Source organism: Stylophora pistillata, chromosome 6, assembly GCF_964205215.1.
Source record: "Stylophora pistillata chromosome 6, jaStyPist1.2, whole genome shotgun sequence".
NCBI lineage: Eukaryota > Metazoa > Cnidaria > Anthozoa > Scleractinia > Pocilloporidae > Stylophora > Stylophora pistillata.
This window is the reverse complement of record NC_142524.1, coordinates 5,367,501-5,390,310: the sequence shown is the minus strand read 5'-3', so window position 1 is coordinate 5,390,310 and position 22,810 is coordinate 5,367,501. Positions and strand designations below refer to the sequence as shown.

At 38.8% G+C, this 22,810-nt stretch overlaps 4 protein-coding genes across 4 annotated transcripts; 1 reads left to right on the top strand and 3 right to left on the bottom strand.

The window, feature by feature from the left end:
* Positions 1–782: 782 nt before the first annotated feature.
* Positions 783–18,740, bottom strand: LOC148727917 (uncharacterized). The gene is made up of 4 exons (XM_088762394.1): positions 18,100–18,740; positions 8,416–8,631; positions 1,407–1,613; positions 783–980 (listed from the first exon to the last, which is right to left on the bottom strand). The coding sequence occupies exons 1-4, from the start codon at positions 18,346–18,348 to the stop codon at positions 783–785; spliced, it is 870 nt and encodes a 289-aa protein (XP_088618520.1). The 5' UTR covers positions 18,349–18,740.
* Positions 3,996–5,703, bottom strand: LOC148727920 (uncharacterized). Its single transcript, XM_088762396.1, has 2 exons — positions 5,279–5,703; positions 3,996–5,146 (listed from the first exon to the last, which is right to left on the bottom strand). Exons 1-2 carry the CDS (start codon positions 5,622–5,624, stop codon positions 4,962–4,964), a joined length of 531 nt encoding a protein of 176 aa, XP_088618522.1. The 5' UTR covers positions 5,625–5,703; the 3' UTR covers positions 3,996–4,961.
* LOC148727919 (uncharacterized) lies at positions 6,181–8,395 on the bottom strand. The gene has a single exon (XM_088762393.1). It carries the CDS (start codon positions 7,499–7,501, stop codon positions 6,515–6,517), a length of 987 nt encoding a protein of 328 aa, XP_088618519.1. The 5' UTR covers positions 7,502–8,395; the 3' UTR covers positions 6,181–6,514.
* On the top strand, positions 9,618–12,361 carry LOC148727918 (uncharacterized). Its single transcript, XM_088762397.1, has 2 exons — positions 9,618–10,341; positions 10,975–12,361. The coding sequence occupies exon 2, from the start codon at positions 11,562–11,564 to the stop codon at positions 12,003–12,005; it is 444 nt and encodes a 147-aa protein (XP_088618523.1). The 5' UTR covers positions 9,618–10,341; positions 10,975–11,561; the 3' UTR covers positions 12,006–12,361.
* Positions 18,741–22,810: the final 4,070 nt, after the last annotated feature.

Genomic DNA, 22,810 nt, shown 5'->3' with positions numbered 1-22,810 from the left:
CTCCTCCGTTAAGGGTTTGTGTGATACTTTTCGACTAAACTTCTGCAATTTTGATCTAGAACCGTCTTTTTCTACTCTAATCTGAAGAAGTTCTTCCATGTAGTGTCTATCGTCTATTTACTGGAACGGGCTACTATGTTTAAGGTACGCTAAAGTAATGATATTAAACCCTGTTTTTGCATATCATTTTTTTTCTATAATTTATTGTAACATTATCAATTTGCTAAATGAGAAAGATATTCTTTCATTTTTCCGTCAAAAATGTCACATAAGTTTCACGGACTTGGGAAGCAGTCTTTAACGAAGTAACTTATCAAAAGAAACAAAACCAGATCAGAAATTTTATAGTTATACGCTATGGTCTGATCATGACCGAATACGTCCGAAGATTTTAGCAGGCAATCCCCATAATACACGTCTCTTGTGCGTTCCCTTCAAAAATTGAAGAAAATACGAGTTCATTTTAATTCTTACATTTTTAGGAAATATACTGTTTGAAGCTTTGATAACTTTTAAACTCGTAGGCGGGCCTCAACTTGCTAGAATAAGCTGTCATGAGTCTCAAGACGTTCTCGTTCTTCACGCGAGAGTCACTCCCAAAGCGTCAGAGTTTACAGTAACAATTATGAAATCAACAAATATCAACGTTAGTTAATCGGTATGCATATGCTGCTAAAAAAAAAAAAAAGAGGGCAAAAAGATAGTCCATCGGGGGAAAAATTCGAGAAAATACTCTTAATCGATTGAGGCCTGAAAATCATCTAAGGAATCGAATCTGGAACTCAGGATGTCGATTGTCTTCTTTTCCAGATGGTGGTACGAGCCACACCCCACTGGTGTTCATAGGAATATTCTCTGATGAAGTAGGGCATGAGCTTGTCCTCTACGAGCACAAAATTTTGGCTGAGGTAAACCTTCAACTTATCATATCCGGTGACGGCTTTACCATCTGCATCTTTGTAGCCACCCAGCCATAGATTCTATCGATAATAAAGGAGCCAATGAGAGAAAAAATATACAAAATGACCGAGATAGCACACGCACTCTAGCGGATCAAAAATCTGTCATTTATCGTACCGATTGGACAATAGCTACTTCACAAAAGCAAAAGGCCGCGAAATTCGAGCCCGAACTGAAGCGAGGGTGCGACTGGTCTGAGGGGGACCTGGCATTAAAAATGATACCCTGCCAGGAAGCTATCATTTTCCGAATACTGTGCTTTCGCCTTCAAACGCAGGATTCCGAGTGGTAAAAAGAGAAGACGAAACAAGCTAGACTGCACGAGTTTGATTGTTGCCTGTAGCTAAAGGAGTTGGGACTAACCAAGGTGGGGTATATCGAGTTACATCGACATTTGTACACAGCGATAAATGATTTTTTTAAAAAATTGCTCTAATAAAGCTTACCTTGGGTGTGAATTTCTCCAACCAACAATAGGGTGAAGTAATGACTAAAATACCTCTAGGTGCCACTAGCGATGGAAGCCTTTCTAAGAACTGATACGGATTAGGAAGACGGCACACCACATTTGCTGCCAAAACACAGCCAAACTGTCCAAGATCACTTGGCAAATTGCAAGCATCTCCTTGATAAAAAGATAAACGACTTCTGTCCTGTTGAAAATAAAAGAAAAATGTGAAAACAAAACAAAACAAAACAAAAAATCAAGCCAAAAAAAAAAAAAGAGAGAGAACAGGGCAATATGACTACATACAATACCTATAAGAAAATAAATAAATTCTTAGTTATAATCCATTGATCTACATACAACAGCTCTTCGAGACATGGTGAGCCAGTATCCATATAATGCCTGGTAAAATTTTACAAGTAAACCGATGTTCCTATCTAAACATATAGTCGTTTTTTCAATTTTCTTACGAAAACGAACCAATTGAAGATATGAATACACCCTTGGCATCAGGAGATATTCTTCCAGCATAACCGACAACCTCGTTCCCAGGGCCTTTTCCCTTAGTTGGGAGCCGAATGTGCTCTTGGGTGCTGGATTGCGTCTGACTCACCGATCAATCTAGCTGCATGTGGAACTAATTGGGATTATCCTCGGTAGTAGGCCATTATAGATTATGCTAGCATAATTTTTGGGCATAATTTGAGCAAACTGGCATAATTTCTGCCAAGTAGCAATGCAATGCTAGCATAATTCGCATATTTTGATAATTATCGGATCATTTTTGATGCTACAATTTGATCATTGTTCATCTCTACTCCAGAGCACTTGGTGACGTTATTCGATGTTTCAAGTTTTAATTCAAGTGGTAGCGTTTGTAGTTCACTGTGAATCACTGAGCGGCGTCTGAAACGGTCTAAGCCCGGGTTTGGGGTGCACCGGAACCGGAAGTCACATTGTAGGCCATGTTGGTCCCAGTACCTCTCATCAGGCAAGGCTACAAATTACAAAATGACGCAACCGCAGATAAGCTACCACTTGTCTGTATGTTTGTTTTAGACATCATCACAGGTTCGTGAATTCTCTCCAAAAAAAACTTCATTCTTTCTTGTCTTTTATAGTCTAGTACTAGTGTGCATGTTAACATGAACCACATGTTTATTTGAATTTCATTGTGGATTTGTTGCGTTTCTTTCTTGTACACCAACGGCTTCTAATTAAAAAATGTATTTTTGGACTTAGGGCCTATCCGCACTAGCGGACAAAACTAGAAGTGTTCCGACAAAATCGAAGGACAAATTTTGTCAGGACAAATTTTTGTCTTGTCTGCGGTGTCCGCATTCAAATTTTCAAAGCGGGAAAATTCTGTCAACACCTTAACAGCAATGACTATTTTTTAAACTTTTAATTTTGCGTGCGCCAAAACATCGAACATTTTGGCGGGATAATAGATCGCGTTCAAATTCTCTTACTAGTCGCATGTTTCGTGCTTCTAAATCTCGCCCAGATCGCAGAAGAAACGCTGCTTATGATGTGCTTGTTTTTACGGCATCAAATCTTCTAAACCAAGCAGCCCTTTTAATGGTTGAACACTGTACATGTAGAAGGTAGTGACGCCGGGCACGTCGACGCAATCCCTACTTTTGGAAATTTCCAAGACCAAACCAGTCTTGGTTCGAGATCCACTTCAATGACCGAAGAATTCCCGAAGAGTATTTCCGCAAACAACTGCGAATGAATCGTCGTACCTTCGAAATGTTGTTGAATGTCTTGCGACCTGCCGTAACACGCGAAAATACAAGATCGCGTGACTGCATCGCTCCAGAAAAAGTACTCGCACTTGGTTTGTATCGTTTGGCGCACGGGAACAGTTATAAAAGTATTGGGCCAAATTTCAATGTTGGAAGATTGACTGTTCTTGGAGCATCCCAAGACGTTGTGGAGGCCCTTTTTAACCTGAGGAATGTCTACATAAAATTCTCCATTACAGAAGCGGAAACCCGGGTTTGCATAGAGACATTTCAAGATGTTTCTGATCTCCCAAACATTGTTGGTGCAATAGACGGATCTCACATAAGAATAGCTGCCCCTCCAGACAGTGCTGTTGACTATTTCAGTCGCTATCAACAACATGACTTTATTGTTCAAGCTATTGTCGATGCTAAAAATCGCTTTCTTGACTTCGCGTCGGGCTTTCCGGGAAGTATGCATGATGCCAGAGTTCTGCGAAATAGTACAATATTTGATTTCGCAGAGAACTATCAGATTCTTACCGGTCCAGTTGTGCGAATCGGGGCAAACGAGATCAAACCCTATCTAGTTGGAGACAGTGCATACCCTCTAGCTTCTTGGCTTCAAAAGCCATTTCCTGAAGCAACAAGAGACCCAGAGGAAATAGCTTTTAATAGAGCTTTGTCCGCCGCAAGAGTAGCAGTAGAGTGCGCTTTTGGCATGTTGAAAAATCGTTGGCGGATACTAGGGAAACGGCTAGATAGCAGGATTTCGTTTGCAAACAAAACTGCCATTGCTTGTGCTGTCCTTCACAACTTCTGTCTATTAAGGGGGCATTCTGGTCTAAAACTAGGACGATTGTGACCACAACTTTTAAAATTCATAAAAAATTCAAAATTTAGCCTAAATGGCTCACATTTTCACCAAACAGGCACCTGATTATGCTTTCTTCAATATTGATCTTAAATTGCTGACCATGCATTTCTGAAGTTAATTATTAACCCTATAACATAAAATATTATTGTTAGACTTGATACACTGCCCCCTTTTGTTTCTAATGAAAATGCAGTCAAATAAACTTATGTTTGGCACATCAACTCTATATAAAAGGGACTACAACTTAATGGGGCAAAATTTGGTTACGGCGGATATTGTTGTCATGGCAACCAAATGAACATTTACTTTATGTTTTTTCCTGTAAATATGCTCCTATTTTATATGGTCTAATTTTGTCCCATTAAGTTGTAGTAGTCTATATGTTAAACACTTGAGCCAAGTTTGACTAACATACCTTAAATCTAAGAAACAAAAAAATAGGGGGCAGTACTGGCAGTAGGAAAAATGGCCATTTTTCAGAAAATAGCCTTAAACATTTGTAAAAGAGAAAAAACAATGAAAATGACTTCCATTCTCTCAACTACTGATTTGCTTTGATATTTCACCATAATACTATATCAAACAGCAGTAAATGTCACCAGGGAATGGCTTTTATGTCTGTTCATTTTTTTTTTCTCTTTCTTGATGGTCCACTGTTCAGTCCAAGATCATTGAAGCCTCCCGCCTCATATGTCACACCTTCCCGGTTGGACCTCAGCTCTTCATCCCTTTGTTTTGCCTGCCTCCTCATGATTCTGTAGTTCTTGTACTGTTTGTCCACTCTTGTCTCAGCCTGTTTTACTCTTTTAGAATCTCTCCTCTTAACGACATCAGTGTGGGCTTCTAAGAGAGCATCCTCATGTCTATACCATGTATCAATTGAAATACTGAAAGGCATATCTAACACTTCGCACAGTTTGGCTATTCCTTCCCTTCCTAAACCCATTTAAAAGGCACCATAAACAACTCTCCGATTTAAATCTTTTCCTTGGATAGTATTCGGTAATGTGGCATCAGATTTGTGGTATCCAGTAGCAAGTAGTTCTGACATTCCACATTCATCACACCTGGCATAGATGGAACTGCTCAAGCCAAATCTACTTGTACAGTCTTCTTCTAACTCAACATGGCCTAAAGCAGCCAAAACAAAATAAACAGTTAAGAAACTTCATAACATAGCTATTAAGTTAAGCAGATTGTAGGTAGAAAGATAGATACGTTACATACAGATTACACGTGTATGTGATAAAGCTCTAGACTCACCTGAAGAGCATTTAGAGTGTGAATGAATCCTGTTACAAAATTTCCTTAAGCTATCCATGCTAACAAGGCGATAACCATTTGCTGACTCGAAAGCGTTATAGGAATTCTCGTCTGAGAGGCTTTCGGTCTCAGAGACTTGAATCTTTCTGGAAGATGCAGGCACAGCTGGTGGTGGAATTAGCTCGCTGACCACATCGTCTTCATCGACGAAAGTAACTCCTACTGTTGGCCGTTTCTCTTTATTCTGGCGCTTTAAATCATGGACTGAAGTGCCTCTAAAACCACTTTTTCGCTTTTTCGAAACATTTTTCCTCAAAACAGCTTGTTTGCGTCCTTCTTTTGGCATTGTAATTCGAAAATATTATAGAGCAATGCGAAAGTATTATGGAGCAATGCGGAGTTTTGGCCGAGAGCTGAATTGGCTTAGTAACCTAGCTTAGAACCGAAAAGATTGTACCTGTGGAACGGACTCTGCTCACACCAGACCGTAGGAACGTGTTTTAACAAGTTATAACGCATCGATCGCAAAAATAACGCAAAATTTGAAACCGTTGCTATGGAAACCGAAAACAACAAAAAAACAAGGCTAAGAAAACCTCATTTTTTACTGACTCGCAAACTGGAAGTGGAAAAACTGACATCAAAACTTTAAACTAGACAGATTTGCCCAACTAAAGAGGCCATCAAAACATTTTCGAAAAAAATAAAGATTTTTAATTTTTTTTGACCAGAATGCCCCCTTAAATCAAGACGGTTGGAATGACGATGACAATGATGACCCTGGAGATCAAGGTCACGACAACAACGACGATGATGTTATAAGGGATGGAGATGACGTCCGAAGTGTGTTAAGAGAATGCATTGCCAATGCATAACTGAATCAAAACATTGTAATCAAAGTTATTTTCCCATAGTAATCACCCGAATCCAATTTAGTACAATATCAACAAAACTACAAAATATATCACCAAGGCTAAATTCGTTGTCGAAATGTTACACTCATAAGTGATCCATATTTTTTTTTCCTGTTACGCTTGGGACTCGTCAAAACTATTCACATTACAGTTAAAAAAATCAAATGAAATCACATTGTGTGTAATCGGTCCTTTCCTTAAAAATGATTTTATAGTACGGTAAATATATGATGAAATGACACTTGTAATTGTGAACAATGACTATAACAAACTACGACCGTTCTTTCTCCTAATACTTGTCAGTTCTTTTTCCAATAAATTTTTAAACTCCAAAGTCGCCTATTTTTTTCTCTTTGATAGCTTCTACAAGAGAGCCCATGAAGGATGCCACCATTTCTAGTTGCTTGCTCTGATTTTCCTGCAAGCCTTGCATAATTTTCGTTAGCTTTTTGCCCTGCTTTTCAATCGATTCGATGCTCCTCCTGAGCGAAGTTGCCTCTTCATCTTCTCCATCTTTGTGTATTTTTCTCTTTGTTGCTCTCTTCCGCTCTTTCCTGGCTCTGCTGGGGCGGTTTACGGCGTTGGATGATTCAGCACTACTTGTTCCACTTGTCCTACTGGTGCTTGGCTGTGGGCCTGGAGTTCCAGAACTACTACTAGGTGCAACAGAGTCATGATCATCGGTGCTTGGGGAAGTCGGACTCGAGATTGGAGAATCGGTACGTGTCCCTGCTTCGACCGCGTGCTTAAGGGTAACAACATCTCTTGTCCCAAGAACACGATCAATTTTGTCATAGCAGACACTTTTTCTTAATTGACATCCACTCTGAGTTTTGTTCCAGGTTTTTGCATCCTTATATTTATCGATAAGGTATTTGATTTTCCTCTGGCATTTTTCTACTGTCTTTTTCGTTCCAAAATTGATCTCGATCTCTTGACATATCTCTTGCCACGCTATCCTAGCGTCTTTGCTTTCTAAACGGTCGTGCTTTTCGGACCACAGATCAACCAGGAAACTCTGTTCTTCGTTAGAACATTTATCGTAACTCGATTTCTTTTTTCCTTTATTTTGCGAGGGCGTTTGCATTTCTTGTTGCAGCGCTTGTACGACCACTTCTGTTTCGTTGGATTGAAACTGGCGTGAGGACTGGAAAAACACACCATTGCTGTAGCTTGGCCCAGCTGCATGAATACTGTTCAATTGATCGTTGTATGGTGGAACGTTCCAGCGTCCTACAGAGTTTGTCTGCTCATAGGGCAGACCGGCATAGTTTGCCATTGGATTTAAATTCCAATTGCCGGAATTCATCTTTACGTTACGCGTTCACTGTTAAAGCATCCAGTTTTTAGCGTTTCGCAGGAAATGCCTCAGAAGGTAATTTGAACTCAGTTCACTTACCAATACCAGGCAGGCCGTAATAGCTTTTCTGACAAATGATAGACAAGTTTAACACATTTGTCGATTTTGGCAAATTTTGTCGGCGGTGCGTTTGAAAATTTGTCCGCTTCGGACAAAATTTGTCAGGTCGCGACAAACCGTCCGCACTTGTGAAGCACTGGTGATGACAGAAAATTTGTCTAAACAAACAATTTTGTCGCTATTGCGGATAGGCCCTTATTTGCAATTTTGTAAAGAGCATAATTTAAAAAAAAAGGGGCATAATTTGGAAAAAAGAACATAACTTTAGCATAATTTCGCCATAAAAAAGCAATGCTACTAGCATAATATGCTACTTCTACTAGCATAATCTATGTAAAGGCCTTCTCGGTAGTCCTTTGCCAAAATTCCTTGAAATGGCCAGCTTATGGTCAGTTGCCAGTTGGGATTCTTTCAGAAAACTACTCGTCAAGTGAAAACTCGATTAGCGATCAGGCTCCTTTTCCAAAAGTGAAGTAGCGTAAGAGTCGGCGAAGAAGGCGAAAGGCGAAAGGCGAAAGTGAGGGGGGAGGGGGTAGTGGCTTCAAACGACCCATAGCGCTAATTGTATCTGGTGTTTTTCTTTCTTAGTTATATACCTACCACCAATTATTGGGCTACTACTTTATTGTGTTTCCCCCGAAAAAGCAACGCTCGATCGCAGTTTACTGACAGCGTAAGTGGGGGGAGAGGGGTGGGAGGGGCGTCCCTTCCCCATCAGGCGTCCTTTCCCATCAGGTAACACCTTTGAAGAACTTTTTTTTTTCCAGATTCTATCACATTTGAATTCAGATACGACTACTTACAACGCCAGAATCGACCTCGGCCACATGCTCAGACACAAGAACTCCTTCAGTTTGGACAGAATAGGCTAATTTCCCATATTTCTTAAGATGGTGACATGTATCGATGAAACTTTGTGAGAAATCGATTCCCACAACTTGATTAAATCTCTTGGCGAGTTCAAAAGAAGACCGGCCCACGGCACACCCTACGTCAAGAGCTCTGCTAGGTACGTCATCCTGAAATGAGAATCGAAGTTTTCCATAGTTAGTTCAGGATTGTGGACTTGTAACTAAACTTTTGCAAAAGATATGTCTGTGCAGTTAAAAAAATTATGGCAGACACAAAGAGGCATCGTGCGTTTCAGGTCATAGGGTTAAGGCTAAAAGTAAATAGTTACCACATGAAAACGCCTCATTATAATTTTTCTTTAGATATTGTTGGCACGCTCCAAAACGGCGAATAGGTTTTCAGTGAATTCTGATGAGACAAGTGAGTACACTGATTTTTTTTTTCTGCTGTTGCTTTCTGTTCTTATTTCAGCCGCAGCAAACTTGAAAAACTGCCAGATTTCGTCATCATAAACACACCCCATTTGAAGGAAATGCCAATCGAAAAAAAATTTTAAATCCCTTTCAAAGATTCTAGGGGTTCTAAGATTACTTCCGACATGTAATTGAAAAATTCACTAAAACAACGATGACGGTCGAGTAAATAGAGGATATCACACGGACGCGCAGGGATATGGATTTTTTTCTTCGAGAGCTGTGTCTCTCACGAGTAAGCGAAGCGAACGAGTGAGGGCTTTCGGCACAAGAGCTTAAATTCGTATTCCCAAGCGGCCATGCAATGTTCTGTTTATTTTATAGATACAGCATCCTCGGAGACCCATGGGCTGTGTATGAGGGCCCATACTGGTCAAAATTACGCTCTCAATAAATGGTATTGACTAGACTGTTTTTTCATGCTACTATCATGTTTTAGTGCATCTGTGTCGCTTTCTTGTTTGTATTAATATTTGATTTTTTGTGTATCATGCAAGAAAAAATTACAAATTCCAATTTTTTTTAATGTATATGTACATATTTTTTTGTATCATGATAGTATAAATTTTTTTTCATGGTACTCAAAAATTTTGGGGATTGTGTGCTAATTTTTGGGTTCCATGATACATTGCGGTCATTCCATGATACAAAACGGGCTGCCGTCGCCGCCATCTTGTAATATGTCTTCGTCAAGTAGAGAAACGAGAATAGCTAATATAGCATTAAACGCCATCCGAGAGATTAATTCTCTATTATTATTCTCTGTTATTATTAATACATCAGCCAGACAATCATCTTCTTCTGGTACCGATAACCAATCTCCAGGGCAAGCTGGAAGTAGACCTAGCAATGTTCTCTGCGAGCTTCGTTCTCGTTTCCCAACTCTATCGGGGCAACGCAACCAATGCTCCCCGGAATGTTGCATCGTCATCCCGTAATATTGGAAGAACAAATCGTACTGCAACAAGGGATTGTGCGATCAAAGATATTGTAATTGTCGGGGCAAACACTGAAAAACACCACAAGCAAGAGAAGAAAAGCTGCAACTGGAAACAAAGAATCGAGTTATTTCAGGTTTTGCGATTGACAAAACGTGGAATGATAAGACTTTGTACAGCAAAGTGAAAGCACAACTCCCAGATGATTGCAAGGATATCGATTTTGAGTTTGTAAAGAACTGTTATGGGACACTTATCAAGCCTCGGTTAGCGAATGGAGTAAAAATTGATGGCAGCATACTGTTGAAATCTATTGCATCCACCACCACCGTCTATGTTCGCTTATTTGCTGATGACTTTGATGACTCCGAGTTTGATAAAAGCCCTTTTGAATTTGATGGAAAGAAGTCAGAAAAAGAAGATGACCCAAGTGCTATACTTCATGATGCTGATAAGACTACTGCAGGTAATATTGTAAGGTAGTAGTTAATTCTATTGTATTGTCTTTGGTTTTAATAGTTGCATTGGTATTGTGTTAGGTTTTTTTTAAAATCATTACAATCATCAAATCTGTCTGGCATTATTAGAGCACTATATACATTTAATTATTGAAACAACAATGTACCATACATGTAGCTCAAAATGGGACTAAATGATCCTCAAATTTACAATTTGATTTGTTCATGCTTTGAATGTTGATTATTATAAATAAAAGGCTAATAGATTTTTTAACAGACAAACATTTTTGAACTTGTTCAGTTCATCATCAGAACTAAAAAAATGGAAATAAACATCCAAGTAATCCCATAAGGGGATAGTGTTAAGTGAAATGCTTCAATTTGTTTTAAACAAAACTATTCTCTTATGGGATTACTTAACACTCTGCAATTTAGATGTTCATTTCCAAATTTTTAGTCCAGATGATGAACTGAACAATTTTAAAAGAACATTGGACTGTTAAAAAATCTATTAGCTTTTTAAGTATAATATTCAAACAACACTAGGGAATTACATTATGTTAAATTTCTGTCTTTCTCTCCACGTTTTCATTGTATATAATAATGAACACTATAAGAACTGAGTATATTGTGCTTTTCAGTTGACAAGAGGGAAACTATTGACCGTACTGAAGATAAGGAGTTGACAGAAATGGATGTAATCACCCAAGAGATCATAAATCACTGTGTTTATGATGTGCAAAACCCTGTTGAAATACTAAAGTATGCTCAAGGGAAGATTTTAAATGGTAGACCATTGGAGACAGCAGATGTATCAATTTGAATTTGAAATTGAAGGGGAAACCAATTTTATTCTGGTTGACAGAGAGAATTTACTGGAATCAGGATTTGAGAAAATAAGCACAATAAGTAACTTCAGGTTACCATTAGAAGTGAACTTTATTGGTGAGGCTGGAAGGGACTTTGGAGGCCCTAGGAAGGAGTTTTTTCGATTGATGTTGATTGAGATTAAAGACAACCTTTTTGAAGGTGGAGTGTTACGGGAAGATTTGTCTGAAAAATACAAGCCAGCTGGCATTGTAATGGGCTGAGTGTTCTTCAGAATGGTAAAATTCCTCAATTCTTCCCTGAAAACATTCTTAAAGAGCTAGCAAATGGCCACTCATCATCATCATGTGTAAGAAATCTCATTAGAGGGTTTCATAAAGTTGGTGTTCTCCAGCTATTGATGAAGCTACCCACCTCCATGTATCTCTTCATTCCAAGTGAGGCAAGTGCTCTCAGTGTGAAGAAGCTTGCTAATCTTCTTACTCCTAAATTCAGCGAGGAAGGCTCAAATGCAAGAAAATACCAGAAGGAAGTATATGCTGCATTTATTCGTTACATTAAAGAAGTTGCTGGTGGAAGGAGAGTCTCAGGAAATAACACCCTTAACCTTGGTCATGTGTTGCAGTTTGTGTGTGGAACAGATGAAGAACCTACACTAGGATTTGTTTTATCACCAGAAATCAATTTCATTGAATGTGGTGATGCATTTATGCCCACAGCCAATACATGCATAAATGTTCTCAATCTACCCATCCCAAGCTACTCCAAACAGCTTCCAGGTGACGAGTTTTTGTTCAACCTTCATGACTTGGCTTTCAGTAGTTCCTACTTTGGTGTTGTATAATTTTACAAAAACTGTGGGCTAGGAAAAAAAAGGGGGAGATCGACTGTTTGTTATCAAGGGTACATGTTTTGAATCGTTGTTTTAACCTTTTGCATGTTAACAGTTTGTTCTAACTAAAAACATTGTCATAATAACACCTTTGGTTGTGGTTTCATATATTTACAAAGTTTTAAAATTTGTTATTGTTTACTGAGATGTTTTTGGAATCAGAATGTCCACTGTGCCTACATACAAACCCAAGCTTTTAAGTTGTGTAGGAATAATTTATATTTTTGGGAGTTTATAAAAATTGTTGTTCATGGTTATCACTGCTATTCATAAAAATATACCAAATAAAGTTTTCCATTTTATCATGATGTAATTATTTCCTTTCTTAGTTTTGATGTCATCATGAGTGTTGCCTACACTGGAATGACTAACTACTGTTGTAGACATCTCACAATGTATGGCTTCCTGAGCCACATGAGACAGCATTGTCAGCGTATGGTTTCAGAATTCAAAACCAATGGTACTCAAATTTAATGTTTTTCTTTGCCTTTCCACAATCCTTTTGCTTATGAAAAAACATAAAACAATGAAAACTACTTCATACATAATGAGATGTAGGCTGCAGTGGTGTTTAATGAACCAGTGATAGTTGAGATCAGGTCAGGTAGTGAAAGGTGTGTACTGTCGTTTCAGATGTTAGTCCTTCGTTGGAGTACCAGTAATTCTTATAAATATCATGCAGAAATATACATTATTTTCTACTTAATGAAGTGATACAATCCTAAACTTTGTTTTAAACAGTTAACCATTCTCGTTGCCAAAGAGGAGGTGGGTGGGTTAAAATTTCGTATCCAAAACTTTATTTGGTGATATGTGAAAAGAATTCTTCAATTTGAGCAGTTTTAACTAACTTCAAATTCCCAATGGACGATGATTGGCTATGAATACAATGGGTGTTTAACCCAACTACTCGGCCGAAAATTATGTAGATTTCATCAATGAATAGCAAAAATAATTGCCATAAAAAAACTATTTGATAAGCTGAAAACAACACAGGAACTTAATTTCTAAAGTGACTTTGTAGTAAGAGACCATTCATTTTTTCTGGGAGGAGGAGATGGGTGATTAATTGGGGGACTTGAATTTTTTTTAAGCCTACAAAAGAGGGTCTTGAAATACACTCTTGAGCTATCTTGGGGTAGCAAAATTTTTCTATCGGAATTAAAGGGCAGTCATTGAAAAAATGTGTTTATCGTAGTTGGACCCTTTAACAAAAAGGTACCTTTGCTAATTAATCACAACTATTGTTGTCACAGCATTTGCAGTAAATTATTAAACGCGAGAATCCATCAATACAAAGATGAACTACAAGCTTCCACCTAATTAGTTTGTGAGCACCATCAAAGTGCCAGAGTGAATTGGGTCCAGGTACACTGTACTTGCAACGGTATATAACCAATCTCCATCTTAACGAAGTGCCAATAGGATCCATTCTTCTAAGACATTCGCTTACTCTTGACCGCTGAACCCTAATACCTCAGCTTCTCAAGGCACCAAAAAATCTCCTTCGGCCAATATTTGGTGTGAGAAACCCCCCTCTTGCTTGATTTGTGTCAGGTGCAGTCAATTCTTTATAGATGAGGTCTAACTGTTCATCTGAAATGTTTGAAAACTTTTCAAGTTTATCATCTATTTCAAACTTCTTTCTCCTTCTTTGAAGTGTAGATACACTGATACCGAGCAGCTTGGCTATTTTTTCCCAAGAAAACTGGATTGTATGTAAGTATTCTATTTGGTCCTTACCGATCACAATGATTGGTCTTCCAGGTCCCTTTCTGCCTTCCACAGTTGGAGTAAAAAAACTACCTGATGAGCTTCCACTTGCTACAGTTTCATGAGAAAGGAGAACATCGTGAAGGGACTGCACATTACTCTTTAGGAGATGCAAAGACTCTTTCAATGTATAGTTTTCTGGAGCTCTATCGAGATCGTGTTCAATCAAAGTCAGTGTTGCATAAGCATCCTGTAATCTATGTTACAACTTTGAAAACAAGATGGCGGCGTTAGACCCATACCTCTCTCCGCGATGAATGCAATGCATCATGGATCCAAAAAATTAACACACAATCCCCAAAAATTTTTGAGTACCATGGAAGAAAAATTTATACTATCATGATACAAAAAAAAAAATGTACATATACATTAAAAAAAATTTTGAATTTGTTACGAAAAATTTGTATGTGGTAATGAAAAAAAATTATACTCTGTCATGAAAAAATAATATCAATGATTATATTATTGCCTTCAAAGTAATTTTTTCTTGCATGATACACAAAAAATCAAATATTAATACAAACAAGAAAGCGACACAGATGCACTAAAACATGATAGTAGCATGAAAAAACAGTTCAGGCAATACCATTTATTGAGAGTGTAATTTTGACCAGTATGGGCCTTCATAGAGATGCCAATTAAACCTTTCAGTGTTGTGTGATTTTTGTAATTGTTAAATAGTTCCCCATTAAGCTGTAAACTGCTTGGCATTTGGCAGCGTACCTCATTGCAGTCAATAATAACCCTTGTTGCTGAGTATTTTGCTTTAAAACCTTCTGGCATGGTGTTGTCAATTACTGTTCTTGAGGGCCATATATCAATCTGAGCAAATTTAAGGTACATAAAATTGACCCACGACATAACAACTCGGCTCACTGTTGATAATGAAATATGGAACTGATTACTCAGGTGCTCTTCAGCAAAGCCTTGTCTTAGACGACACATCACTAAGAAAAACTCATCAATTGCCTTAAGAGCTCTTGGTCGTCCTTTTTCTGATTTACTGTAGTGTTCGTTGTCGTAAATATCAAGTAAAGGTTCCTTGGTATTTAAAGATGTCCAGTACCTAATGTTTTGACCATATTCGCCAGGATCAAGGAAGTCAAATACTGTTTTAAACACCTCAAAGTCAGGAAATCCGGTGTAAAAGCTGATCGACGATGAGTTGGAACGAAATCCATCAACATTGAATAGTTTAGCTTTCAGTGCATCAGTCTGTTTCATAAGTTTAACAATCTCGGCTTTCAAACCAGCAATCTCTTTTTCCATTATTACAATTAAATCGTTATGTTCTGTTTGAGATTCTTTGTCTTCGAATACTTTGTCTTCAGTCTGAGTTGTATTTTCAATGACCGAAGTCTCGTCCGTTTGAGTTGATATTTCTTGGTATGGTGGCTGGTCAATCGATTCCAAATTATCTTCATTCTCGCTAACAGCCTCTGAGATATCGTCAAAACCTGTTCCTGCTAAATGTCTGAATGGCGGGGGCTTTCGTTTACGAGGAGACGTGCGCCACGAAAATACTGAAGGAACGACTCCAGGTTTGAGATTTATCTTACTTCCACCTAGCGATCTCTGAAAGTCCTCCGTTTTAAAATGCCTCGAGCATACCTTAGTGGATTTACTTATCTGAAAGTTTTTCCCTTCATCTCTCCTGATTGCATGACTCCATTGTTTTCGCAGAGATTTGTCAGTAGGGAAAATAAAATAAGAAATTTTTTTACCCTCTTCAAGATAGCCTTTCTTGGTGCAGCCGGGAACACAGCAGTGCGTAGGCATTGTTTCGACGAGAAAATTTGCCCTGAAACAATCACCATTTTCCAATCAATCAAAATCTTGAGTTGTTCACATTGTGATTCAGTTTTTCAGCGTGGATTTTTTCAAATTCAAAGCGTTATGAAGGATCTACTAATAAAACTTCCAAACTTTGACAAGTTGATCGCGCTGCATGTGAAAGATATCTGTTTTGATCAGGCCTTGGATGCCTCGTTTCGATGCACTCGTTACCAGTTTTTAAGCTCCGGTCGCACTGTGCCGCCATTTTTGAAAGCCGTGTATACTAATAGCTCAGTTGCTCGCTATGATTGTTTGGGCCTTGCGACGGAGACTCACTCGAGGTGAAAAGTTTCAGTCTTAGCACACAATGTAAGAGAAATCGATCAGATTGTCCGCGAAAATCTTACCGGAAATTATACTGAATACTTTCGCAGGTATCACTAGAGAACGTGTTTTAAAGTTTGCGAGGTTTGTGTACAACATGATGATTGCAGTCATTGATATGCCGCTTTAAACGTTAAACGAGGTTTGAGCATAAATCTTTTCTAGATTTTTTGCATAATTTGCTGTGACTGAAACTTTGCCAATCCCGTGAAGTTATTTCGTCGAACGGGCCACGCAGATAGGTCGAGCAACTGGCGCTTTCGTCCACGTAGCTTTTTGCTTTCTGTCCGCGCCAAAATCTAATCTTCGCTTTGTAGTAAAGTCGTTCACAATACGGCTTAAGTTAGTGGACGACCTCCAGCAAGCGCTTAGAGAAAGCTTAGCTGTGTTTCCGGTTAGCTAATTAAAATCTGAACAAAAACTTATTAATGAGAACATCGTGGGAAGGAGAGGTTTTTTCGGGCAGTTACCGAGGGGGTTAGGAAAGAGTTTAATCTTTCAACTGCTGCCTAGAGTGTTGAAATTCTTGAGCTAGGAAGGCCACGGATTCTCTTCTAGTCCCTTGGTCATTGTCATTTCACCTCTTCTGTCGATTGTTGAAGACCAAGTTAAATACCTTTGATCATTGGGAATCGATCCGATGCTGCTTTCAATGGGAAAAACGTAACCAAAGACCAAGAAATAATGGATGGAAAGGGCGGGTTTGCTTTATTTCAAATGTCAGCCTAATAGTACAGGGCCATCTACCCACATCTATTAAGCTAAAGTTTCCACGCTTTGCTTTTCTTTTTTTTCAAGCGAAGATGAGATTAGATTTTGGCACGCACAGAAAGTTGCGCAAGTACCAGTTGCTCGACATACCTGCGTGGCCCGTGCGACGAAATAACTTCACGGGATTGGCAAAGTTTCAGTCACAGCAAATTATGCAAAAAATCTAGAAAAGATTTAAGCTTAAATCTCGTTTAACGTTTAAAGCGACATATCAATGACTGCAACCATCATGTTGTATACAAACCTCGCAAACTTTAAAACACGTTCTCTAGTGATACCTGCGAAAGTATTCAGTATAATTTCCGGTAAGATTTTCGCGGACAATCTGATCGATTTCTCTTACATTGTGTGCTAAGACTGAAACTTTTCGCCTCAAGCAAATCTCTGTCGCACTGCCCAAACAAACATAGCGAGCAACTGAGCTAGTAGTATTTGTCCGTGTTACAACACACGAACTGAGGACTCCAAAGCACACTTCACTCTGATTGGGCAGAAAAACAAAGATTTTCTGGCACCAATCAGATGGCAGAACGACTGCGACCGTTTGGAACTAGTCTTGTAAGACAATGTCCCCAAGGGCTCTTCATGCCCTAACTTGAAATCGACCCACAGCCCCTGGGTCTCCGAGGATGTAGATACAGATGAAATTTCAAAAGAACCGGCCGCGTGCCTGAGCGGGAAGCTCTCTTGTATTTGGCTAATCATTTTAGTAACCATGGTGACACTAATATCCTTACACGTGCAAGATAAAAATAGTATCTTCACTGCGCGCGATGAAGATATGATTTTTTAGTAAAAGGGAAAATCCTGGTATTTCATCAGTATCTATATAATAATCAGGAATATCTTACAAACACTAATGAAATATAGAACAATCAAAGCAGCCTATGGTTTGGGTGGGAGAAGCTAGAGATGAACTCGTTGCTTGCTCGCTTGCTAGATTGCTTGATTGTAAAACACTGAAAGTAATTTCCCAATAAGTTAGCGGGGTGTATAGCCATTGTTGTCTGGAGCAGACTACAATGGCTATGCCGAAAAAATAAGTCTCGTTCAACCATCACCGCAAAAAAGGTCTGATACTTGATTCTAATAAAGAAAGACCTCTTTATTAACGTGAAGTAGTTCGTAGAGTTGAATTGTTCTATACATTTCAAAATACAGGGCTTCTTTGTCACGCGCTCTACATTTCATTGTGGAAACGAGGCTGAGACTTGAACTGGCCTTTTACCTTCCAATAGATAGGCAAATGCGATTAAAAAAAGAAGCAAACCGTAAACAAAAAAACAAAAACAAGAAGAATGTACAGCTAATAACGTGGTGTAAAACTTATGTTCGTCCTTACCTCTGTGTGCTTTATACACTCTAGAGCACAACGCTTTGGAAAATCGAGAGATTCCTCGAGGTCAAAGCTGTATGGCAAAATTTCGTCTGGTTGACCATAATGGCAAATGAGATACCTTCCGAGGTATTTCTCCGTCTCGTATATGTTGTCTTGAACGTCGCGTCTTTTGTGTAGATATCGACATACTAAGAAAGTCAGTGCAGAAGCGCTAAGTGCACATGCAGAAGCAGTGATAAGGTATTTCTCCATGACAACACAGCGGTCAACCCAGAAAGCGAAATGCAAACTGGTGCGTAACAGAGGGAAACTCGAGAACTCACTGGGGAATGATTCACACCTACACCCGAGGAAAGAGCTAAATAACGAAATGTTGCGTCAAAGGTATGCGGTCAACAACACGGGCTCAAGCGTGGGAGGTTTTTAAATTAACTATTTTTTTCAAACTAGATGGTACTGATTTAAAAGAAAAATAGGGAATTCTTTTTTATTGTAGCGAAATTTGCGAAAATAATGAGTTGGCATTTAAAACCGAGGCATTTTGTTGCCGTTGAAGGCATTTTCCTATTTCCAAAGTTTTTAAGGAGAAAATTAATTTTGGAAAATATTCAGGGGGTGTACAAAGTTTTTGGAAGTTGTTCTGTAAAAGAAATGCGGTAAGGAAAACAGCGCCTCGATATGGTGTGTATTTACAGACAAGAATAAATATCGACATTCCTTGTTCAAAGCTTCATTATTGGTTCAATGTAGGACCCAGATCGACATTCAACATTCATACGGAAATGTTTAACATTCAAGCGAACATTCAATATTCAAGACAACTCGTCGTTCACGCTAACATTCGTTACTCGAACCGAGCTTCTTCTACATGCGTGCCAGACGATGATTATTATCATCATTAGAGATGTTAGGAGTTGAGAGTGGTATCTTCAATCAAGCAGATAACGTGAAGTGTCTTAAACTTATTATTAGTTTGATCCATTATCATAGTGGTATGTAAATGACAGGAATTTCATTGAGATGAGTCCATTTGAGAGAAATGGTCGACCCTTGTGTAGGGTGTCTCGAAATGAAAACTAACAAATTTTGGTGAAAGTCGCTCTCGGTTACTTCAATAATACTTACTTCGATTATTCACGCCCAGACGTCCAACGTTGAGCGCAGGACAAAACTATGTATTGTATTCTATATCGAGGCAATGCAAAAATTCGAGGAGATCTGAAACCTAAACATTAAGACCGAATGGCAAGAAATCAAAACACTCCTATTCCATCATTATAGCAACCAGTTTAGGACAAACAGCAACCTTCATTAGATGCCACAGATTTTGTAACATCTTCGTCTCCTTCACCCTCGCCGAAAAAAAATCGCTTCACAACCACGGTTCTTTTCGAATGTCGAAAACAAATTTTTTTCGAGGTCTGCGTTTTCGAGACACCCCTCGGGGTTTCTCGAAAACGCTGCTATCTCGAAATTGCAGCTGTTTTAAATATTCTCCTACGAAAAAATCCATTTTTAACATAACCAAATGTCGAAAACAAACTTTTCGAGGTCTGCGGTCTGCGGTCTGCGTTTTCGAGGTCTGTGTTTTCAAGACACCCCCCTTGTGTATACTTGTATATGATTTTATTTTAATTATGGTATTGTGTAAGGCTCACATACGTATGCATGCCAAAGTCATTTCAAGTTCAACGGTACATAGATTACCAAACTATGTATAAGACGTTTGAGTGGTAAGCTCGTAGAGTTATTTGAAAGTTGTAAACACTTCCATCTCGCGTAGAGATGTGTTCATGGCCGCATGACGAGCTTTGCGCCAGAAAAACATTTTATACAAATGCAGTGGCTGCACACTCACAATTTGCAGCTAGCTCATTTGCATAAGTAATTCAAGCCAAGGTTTGACACCCCTCAGTAGCGTGAGGTGTTCGCTAAACACTCCAGGACATTCGATAATCCCCTAGACTGAAATGAAAAAAACCGCAACTTCCGAGAGGAGCAATGGGCTCCTGCTTAAACGAAACAAACAGTAACTCGTTAACACAATGTCCTGAAATAGTCCAGGCTAAATGTCACTGCAAAATATAACAGGAACAATCACTTCCATGATGAACGGCCCAATAATTTAAGGCTAACTCCGAAAAACCCTTCTTTGAACAGCGCATATTTTGAACTTTAAAGGTTCATAAACTGCATTGATTAGATAAGCCAGAGAATACACATCGCTTTCAACGGACGGTTTCAGACAAGAACAAGAACAATGTCAAATGAACTTAGACCCATAAAGTACCAAGCAGTACATGTAAATATACCGAAACGCAATCTTACATTTCGTAAAACATTACATCTACGGATTTGCGCTCACAAACCACGCAGTAAAGCGTCCAGGAAACGGCAGAAAAATATGCAAAGCGAGAAATATTTCATGCGTGACATAACTATTTTTAAAGGGGGTTATGTCACGCAAAAATACGTTTAGGTTACGCATAGAGTAAAGTTCAGGTTACGACTATTTTCCTTCTGCATTGATAAGCTGTACCTCAACGCATTTATGATCCCAAATCAATGCACCATGCCGTTTGGTCATTTCTCCGTCTACTGTGGAAGGAAAAGTAACTCACCGGTGTACACTACCCAAGAGGGTATAGAAAAGCTTAAAAGTAACCCTCAGGTATACTCTACCCACCCAAGAGGGTATAGAAAAGATTAAAAGTAACCCTCAGGTATACACTACCCAAGAGGGTATAGAAAAGATTAACAGTAACCCTCAGGTATTCACTACCCAAGAGGGTATAAAAAAGATTAAAAGTAACCCTCAGGTATACACTACCCAAGAGGGTAGAAAAAAGAAAAGTAATCCTCAGTTCTACACTACCCTAGAGGGTAGAAAAAAGAAAAGTAATCCTCAGTTCTACACTACCCTAGAGGGTAGAAAAAAGAAAAGTAATCCTCAGGTATACACTACCCAAGAGGGTAGAAAAAAGAGAAGTAATCCTCAGTTCTACACTACCCTAGAGGGTAGAAAAAAGAAAAGTAATCCTCAGTTCTACACTACCCTAGAGGGTAGAAAAAAGAAAAGTAATCCTCAGTTCTACACTACCCAAGAGGGTAGAAAAAAGAAAAGCAATCCTCAGTTCTACACTACCCTAGAGGGTAGAAAAAAGAAAAGTAATCCTCAGTTCTACACTACCCAAGAGGGTAGAAAAAAGAAAAGTAATCCTCAGTTCTACACTACCCAAGAGGGTAGAAAAAAGAGAAGTAATCCTCAGTTCTACACTACCCAAGAGGGTGGAAAAAAGAAAAGTAATCCTCAGTTCTACACTACCCTAGAGGGTAGAAAAAAGAAAAGTAATCCTCAGTTCTACACTACCCAAGAGGGTAGAAAAAAGAAAAGTAATCCTCAGTTCTACACTACCCAAGAGGGTAGAAGGGGCAGGCACCCAGCTGATTTAATGGTTGGAAGACTTTGCATGAGCTCCCCATGGTTCTTCTAAGGGCACAGCATCCTATACATTTAAGAATTTAATGCATCTATATGCGAATATTTTCCAGATAGAAAGCGATGAATAGTCAGGGAGAAACTTAATTATAATTTGGGTTTACACCCTCAACTTTACCATACAGGCCGGGAGAAATTTAAGCGGAAATTTCGCCGTTACAAACTGTAAGTTACAAAACGTTCTTTAAATGTTTATTTCGTTTTCCCGTACTCAGTCCGCGCGGGACTGGTGAAATTACGTCATTCATACATTTGTAATATTATGGGATGGGCCATGTGCTCTTGTTGCGATAGGTAAAAGTTCACCAAATCTGCAAATCTTGTAAGTGTGTGTTAATTTGTCGCTGTTGTATTTTCGTTTCGCTTCGTTTTGTTTACGTTTGTTTCCTTCCATCGATAGCCAAGCCAGATCTTTGTTGTCGAAAAGGAATTACAGTTGTGTGAGTATTCAAGTCTATACAAACAGAGCGTGAACAAAAATGGAACTTACCTTCGAGAACACGACATTGTTCCTGAGGGGTAGATTCCTTTTTTCTAAAACGTTTGCGACCTCTTCACCAGTAAAAGCTGCCATTTCTTGCGACAACAGCGATACTACTACTTCGTTTTCCGCCATGATTCCTCATTCACAACTGAACCTGTATGAACACGATGTTGCTTCCATATGTCACTTTCATCCAATGAGAGTGACGGGTCTATTTCGTTAACCAATGAAAAACCGCCAAAGTTCCCGCCACTTAAGAAATGGCGCGAAGAAACAACAACTCAGACAAAACTTGAGAACGAGACTTTGGGAGGAGGTTAATAATACGCATTCCTGCGTGTTAAGGAGGCTCGAAAGGGTTTTCAACAAGTAACAGCAAGCGCCAATCAGTAAAAGATATCAGGACTGTCAAACTTATCATCAGGATAATAGCTCAACATATGCATAACACTATGTTAGGGCAATCTTTTAAGGGGTTCGTCAGGCATTATCTGTTGGCATGGCAACAGTACAGTAGTGCTAAAAGACCCTCTAAAACTCAGTTTTTGAAAGATATCTCAAAAACCAAGTCGGTGACCTAGTTTTTTTTTTCAAATTTCTTAAACGTCATCACATTCTCTTCCTGTATACGTGATAAAAAAAAAACTACCTAGTAGAACTTGAACTATTTAGGAAAATGCTGTTTTAAAATGTAAAAAAATTTCCACTAGATAAATTTTTAAAATTTTTCT

What these genes read in the sequence shown, in the direction of transcription:
- LOC148727920 (XM_088762396.1), bottom strand. Translation starts at nt 5,624, where the DNA reads ATGCCAAAAGAAGGACGCAAACAAGCTGTTTTGAGGAAAAATGTTTCG. An exon ending in ACACTCTAAATGCTCTTCAG is followed by an intron (nt 5,147 to 5,278) that starts GTGAGTCTAGAG and finishes TGGCTGCTTTAG; the next exon opens with GCCATGTTGAGTTAGAAGAA.
- LOC148727919 (XM_088762393.1), bottom strand. Translation starts at nt 7,501, where the DNA reads ATGAATTCCGGCAATTGGAATTTAAATCCAATGGCAAACTATGCCGGT.
- LOC148727918 (XM_088762397.1), top strand. Translation starts at nt 11,562, where the DNA reads ATGAAGCTACCCACCTCCATGTATCTCTTCATTCCAAGTGAGGCAAGT.
- LOC148727917 (XM_088762394.1), bottom strand. Translation starts at nt 18,348, where the DNA reads ATGGAGAAATACCTTATCACTGCTTCTGCATGTGCACTTAGCGCTTCT. An exon ending in AGTGTATAAAGCACACAGAG is followed by an intron (nt 8,632 to 18,099) that starts GTAAGGACGAAC and finishes TTCTCATTTCAG; the next exon opens with GATGACGTACCTAGCAGAGC. An exon ending in TGGAGAAATTCACACCCAAG is followed by an intron (nt 981 to 1,406) that starts GTAAGCTTTATT and finishes TATTATCGATAG; the next exon opens with AATCTATGGCTGGGTGGCTA.